The sequence below is a fragment of the Neophocaena asiaeorientalis genome, unplaced genomic scaffold (assembly GCF_003031525.2).
Source record: "Neophocaena asiaeorientalis asiaeorientalis breed wild unplaced genomic scaffold, Neophocaena_asiaeorientalis_V1.1 scaffold30, whole genome shotgun sequence".
Taxonomy (NCBI): Eukaryota; Metazoa; Chordata; class Mammalia; order Artiodactyla; family Phocoenidae; genus Neophocaena; species Neophocaena asiaeorientalis.
This window is the reverse complement of record NW_020174923.1, coordinates 10710657-10716363: the sequence shown is the minus strand read 5'-3', so window position 1 is coordinate 10716363 and position 5707 is coordinate 10710657. Positions and strand designations below refer to the sequence as shown.

The 5707-nt window shown below is 56.7% G+C and overlaps 1 protein-coding gene across 1 annotated transcript in view; it reads right to left on the bottom strand.

Annotated features, from left to right (window-relative positions):
• Positions 1-5707, bottom strand: part of RNF213 (ring finger protein 213) — a 109231-nt gene extending 103524 nt beyond the window's left edge. The window contains 2 exon segments of the mRNA XM_024761024.1: positions 3291-3432; positions 5692-5707. Of these exon segments, the coding sequence (XP_024616792.1) occupies positions 3291-3432; positions 5692-5703 (154 nt within the window). The 5' untranslated portion in view covers positions 5704-5707.

Below are 5707 nucleotides of genomic sequence, written 5' to 3'. Positions count from 1 at the left end.
ACAGCTACATGCAAACCCTGGGGCCACCCCTCGCCCACCGCAGCTGCCTCCAGAGCTCCCCCAGCGGCCCCCAGTCCCTCCTGGACTCCTAAGGGGTCTCAGCCTGCTTATCTTACTTTTTTCCATTATAAAAACAGCGACAGGGCTTCCCTGGTGGTGCAGTGGTTAAGAATCCACCTGCCAATGCAGGGGACACGCGTTCAAGCCCTGGTCCGGGAAGATCCCACATGCCACGGAGCAACTAAGCCCGTGCGCCACAGCTACTAAGCCCGCGTGCCTAGAGCCCGTGCTCCGCAACAAGAGCAGCCACTGCAATGAGAAGCCCGTGCACCGTAACAAAGAGTAGCCCCCATTGGCTGCAACTAGAGAAAGCCCGCGCGTAGCAGTGAAGACCCAACACAGCCAAAAATAAATAAATAAAATTTAAAAATTGAAAAAAAAAACCATCGACAAGAAAAACTTGGAAATGCGGAAAATAAAAGAAAAAATGCATTTCCCAGAACTTCCCCTGCCCCTGCAAAAATAACCTTCTAGCACTCAAGGAGGAAGTCCCACCTGGATTCCCTGGGGCACCTACCAGAACAGGGGTGACTTGGGGTGGGGGAGGGGCTCCTGACCACACCCTACCCCCTGCCCCGCTGAACCTACTGGCATTGGAAGCCCTCCACCATCGGACCAGATGAACATCACCCCTGCTCTACCATCAGACTGCACCAACATCACCCCTGGCAAAGCCAGCCGCCCTCCACCTATGCCCAGGGTGGCCTGGAACTCTCCACACACTTCCCTTCCACGCCTTTATCTGCGTGGCCTCCCACCCCCCCCCACCGCCCAGACCCAGGTGTCCTGGCGACTCTGGCACCTGCACTGCAGCCTCTCCTGACTCCATGGATCCCAACCTTGCTCAAGTTCCAGAGGAACGGGCCCCACCTGCAGCACCAGAGGGAGCCCAGCGTCCAGGATGCCCAGGGCTCACAGGCTGGGTGGCCTGGCAGACCTACAAGTGGCTGAAAGGTGGAAATAACTCCTGCAGCTCACCCAAGCCTCCCAACATTTTGGTTTCAGTTTCCATTCCTGTAAATAGTAAGCAGAGAAGTCCATAGGCAGGAAGTGGGTGTGGGTCGGAGGCAGGACTCACCATTCAACACCTGGGTCCTCAGCCCTATTGTGTGACCCACTCTGAGTGACCAGGGCCTGGTCCCTAACCCCCACCCCCAGTGACGGGTAAGGGACCGCCTCCAGCAAGCCAGCCCTAAGGACAATGGCCCTGTCCAGCACTCACTGTGCTCGCAGAGGATAAGCAGGCAGCCCAGAAGACAGCAAACCCCCAACAGCTCTCAAAGCCTTTGCCCCTGGAGCTGGCAGAGACGCCAAGCATCGAGGTGTGGGCTGTCCATCTTGGTAGTGACCATGCCCTGCTAATGGTTGGGGGCCCTGGAGTGACCTCTGACTGGGCCGAGGTGGACAGCTGCCTTGCCTGCTCTCCCTACCTGCCTGGACAGGCAGGACACTAGAAGGTGACCAGGGTTCTCAGACAAGGCTTTTTCCCCTGTTCTGTTGGAAAACACATCAGTTGCTCTCAGCAGCCCTGGGAAAGCCCCTCACACAAAATTAAAGGGTGGCAGGGGACAGCAAGCTTTCCTGGAGGCCTTCCCAAAGGGATCAGTCTCAGGAGATGCCAGGCACAGGACATGAGACTCAAATGAAGTTCTGATTTTCTCCCATTAATCTGTCTCATGTCAATTTAATTCTTAGATAAACCAGAAGGACCTAGAAGGGTAGAGGAAAACTTCCTCCCCGACCATGCTAGGCCAGTAAGACCTCAACCACAGCTTCCTTCCAGGGTACTGGTTCTGGCTCCTGAGTTCAAAAATCCCTTCTCTGCCAGTTGCTAGCTGTGTAACTCTGGGCAAGTTACTTAGCCTCTCTGTGCTTCAGTCTTGACATCTCTAAAATGGGGATTGATGATAGCTCCTCCCTCAATATTTAGCACAGGATCGGGCAAATCACAGGTTAGCTGATTGGTTTTATTTGTGTTTTTAGTCTCTGAGGTCCCAAAGACCCCTCCTCCCAAGGCCCCCTAGTCAGGCAGATGTTCTAGTGACCAGGGTGGGGAGTCCTGGCAGGTGGGAAATTCTGCCTGGACACCAAGAGTTCAGCCATGCTATGATTCATTATCTGGACCAGGAATCAATGATAAGAGTGGACACTCAGCTGCCCACCAAGCTCCTCCCAAAGGGTTAGAAGCAAAAGAAAATCAATAAAAAACTGACAACAAAAAGCGGCCACCTCTCCATACCTCTTACAGTCCAAAGAAAGCATCTGTAACATGAGCACTTTGTACAAATACAGCAGAAACAGGATCAATCAAAGAACTGGGGGTGTCCATCTCATCCCTGCCTCAAAGTGCACCTTCTTTGGTTCATTCAGCAATTATTTATTGAGCACCTATTGTGTTCCAGGGGGCATACAAGAGACTTGGGATAAAGCAGTGAACAAGAGAGCAAATGTCTCTGAAGCCCCACCCTGGTATGGCCCAAGTGCTATCAGGACAAAGAGCCTGGGGAAGTGCAATTCAGAGTGAAGGGGAGGGGCGAGCACAGTTTTCAACTGGGTGGTCAGAGTGGGCCTCCAGAAGAAAGGAGACAGTTGAGCAAAGACTGGAAGGAGGGTATGGGGGAGATGTGCTGCCCTCTGAGGAAACGTGTGTTCCAGGCAGAGCGAAAAGGCAGTACAAAAGTCCTGCGCTCAGAGCATGCCTAGTATGTACTAGGAAGGGCAGGGAGACAGTCCAAGGCCAAGGACACCGAGAGAATCAAGGACCGACCAGAGTCCACAGGTGAGGCCCACCTGACACACGGTTCTACCTTCATGCACCTACCGGCTGCCCCTCACCAGGAAGGGGCCTATGCAAGCTGTGGGGACCCCTCCCTCACCAAGTTGGCCTAGGATACCGCTACTATGCAGCATCCTCTGAAATCCTCTAGGACTCCTCAGCTCAGCCCAACACTTCCCACTCCCAAGGGAGAAGGAAAACCCCAAGTTCTCTCCAAGAAATGAAACTGAAATTCTTTACAAAGTGACAGATGCCTCCAGCAAAGGGGCAGATAAAACTGTATTTCTAAGAATAGTGCCTCTTCTAGAAAGAGTTCTTTAGCCATAGAAGACGTCACTGCTGGCCTGGGTTGTCTGCTGGCCAAGGTCTCCATTTCTAGGGAGGGAGGTGGGACTTAGCTGACTGCCCCACTACCACCAGCTCCACTGGGCTCCCAGCCGCATCAGGGCCTTACCTGGTACAGGGGCTACAGGAAGCAGCTTCTGTCCACACTGGCTGCAGAACTTCGGGGCTTCCTCTTTGGAGATATGCCGGCAGGAAGGACACTCCATACCTCCAGGGAGGGGAATTCCTGAGGCTGGCACACCTCTGCAGATCTGGAAGCAAGAGTCCCGAGGCAGCCAGTTTTATACCACACCACCTGTCATATGACCACAGCCTTGCTTCAGTTTCATTTTCTGGGAAAGTGAAATTGGCAGCAGCCTAGAAGTTCTCCTTGCTCAACTGAAAACCAGCCTGATCACTGCCCCTGAGGCGCTCCAGCCTGCCTCATCCCAACCTCCCCCTCCAACTCCCTCCTTGTCTGAGCCCTGAGTGGCGCCAGCACCCACTTCCTTTTCTGCTGCCCCCACCAGGCTTGCCCCTCCCAGCTTCCTGAACTCTCCATCACTCAGTGAGTCTAAAAATTTCCCCACCCAGCTGAGACTGGGAGCCAGGTCAGCTGAGCCAAGTGAGTGGAGACTGGGGGTAGTGGCGGAGCAAGCAGAGACACAGCTTGTGCAAAACCCAGAGATAAGACATGGGGTGGGGATACCTGCTGCGTGCCCCAGGCAAGGGACTCAGACTCTCTGTGCCTCACTGCAGAAATGCTGGCAGCAAATGGCTGAGTCAGAGCCTGCCAAAGGAACCAGCCCGCACAGGGCAGCCCAGGGCTATAAGGCTGGCAGTCAGGATTCCTAATAACGGGGCCAGTGGTCAAGATTTCTAATAACGGGGAGTGCCATCTGCTAAGCCTGCACTCTTCTCATTGACCATTTGGCCCTTCTGTGGGAGTGGCAGCAAACCAAGGTCAGGGTCATGCCAAGGCCAGGACTCAGGCCGAGAACATCCAGCCTCCAGGGACAACTTAGTGCATCCATGGTGAGAGTGGAGACAGGCGTCTTGGCTCTTGGGGAACAAAGATCCACTGGCCACCCATTTCTGCTGGCTTCAGATCCAAGAACTTTGCTGGAGCAGTGGTCAAGTCAGCTCCTTCCCCAGCTGGGAGGGCACCCAAAGGGCCCTCATCAAGCAGCGACTCCCTGCCTCAGCCCTTCTACCCGCCCGTGCATCCCATTCTCATTTTCACTTCATCTGCGGCATGGGTGCCCCTCTGCCACCACCAGCTTGGTCTCCCTGATGGTGGGCTCTTGGTGGTGGGGGTGGGGGCGAGGGCTGGGCAGGGCCTGACCAAAAGCACTCAGTGTGCGCAGTTATCCTCGGGGCCCTGGTTCCCACCTCCCCTCTCCCCTCTCCCCTCCATACGCCCCTCCCCCAAATCAACCACCCTAAAGCAACCACCACTGTCGTCTGGGTACTCTCTCACTAAAATACTCTCAATGACTCCCCTGGGCCCAGGCCTCTGTCCGAAGGTGTATTCCCTCTCCCCAAAGCTCTGCTTCCCCACAGACCAGAAAACTCACAGCAAGGATCAGAATTCCTCACTCAAGTGTCCTGTTGTTTCTCGCCAGCACCAGGGGCCTAAGGGCAAACGCGAGGGCCGGCACCAACAGATCTCTATTCAATCAGTTTCCGGACTTTTCCCTTCCCCTTTTTTCCATACACATTCCGCCAACCATCACCAAAGAAAACCAGGTGGTGGCCCCCACCATCCTCACACTCCCCCATTCTCAGCCCTCCCCGGCTTCCCCCAGGGCCGCGTCCCAGTCGCGGCTCTCAAGGCCAAAACCGGCGAGGTGGCAACCTGGCCTTTAGCCCCTGACCACAGGCAGCCCCTGCTAAGTCGGGAGAACCCTGCGCTCTGGGCGGCTCGGTGATGTGGGCAGTGATTCCGTTCTCCTAAAAGTTACCATGAAATAAAGATACGGGCATTTTTCGCAACATCACTTTTCCGTTGTTGCAATTAATGAAAGCGAAGGAGTCCGTTCCCGGGTAGAGGTCCCCAGGTCTGCCCGTCCCGGTCCGCTATTATGCGCCGCCGCGCCCCCTCCCCGGGCAGCGCTCTCGGGTTCAAAGCCCGACCGGCGCTTCCTCGCACGGGGTCCTTCGCACTCGATGCTGGGCCCCCGGGAATGTAGCTGGGGCCCGGGGAAAGCGCGCTGCCTCCGCCAGGCCCACCTGCTGCGCACGGCCGGAGAACAGGGTACGCACGGTGCCGCGCGGCGGGGCTGGACAGGGAACCTGCGGCGAAACCGAAACTCAGCGCCGCAGGAAGGGGCGGCCCGGCGCGGACGGCGGCCGGACGCGGCGCATCAGGACGCAAGCGGCGCTCCTCGGCAACGCCTCGGGCCGGGCCTCCGCGACCGTGGCCCAGACCGGCGGGGACCCTGATCCGTGGGACCCTCTCGCACCCAGGGGACCCGCACTCCGACCCGTGAGACAGCCCGTACCCACGGGAACTTGCGCCCCGCACTCACGGGACCCGGCATCCCT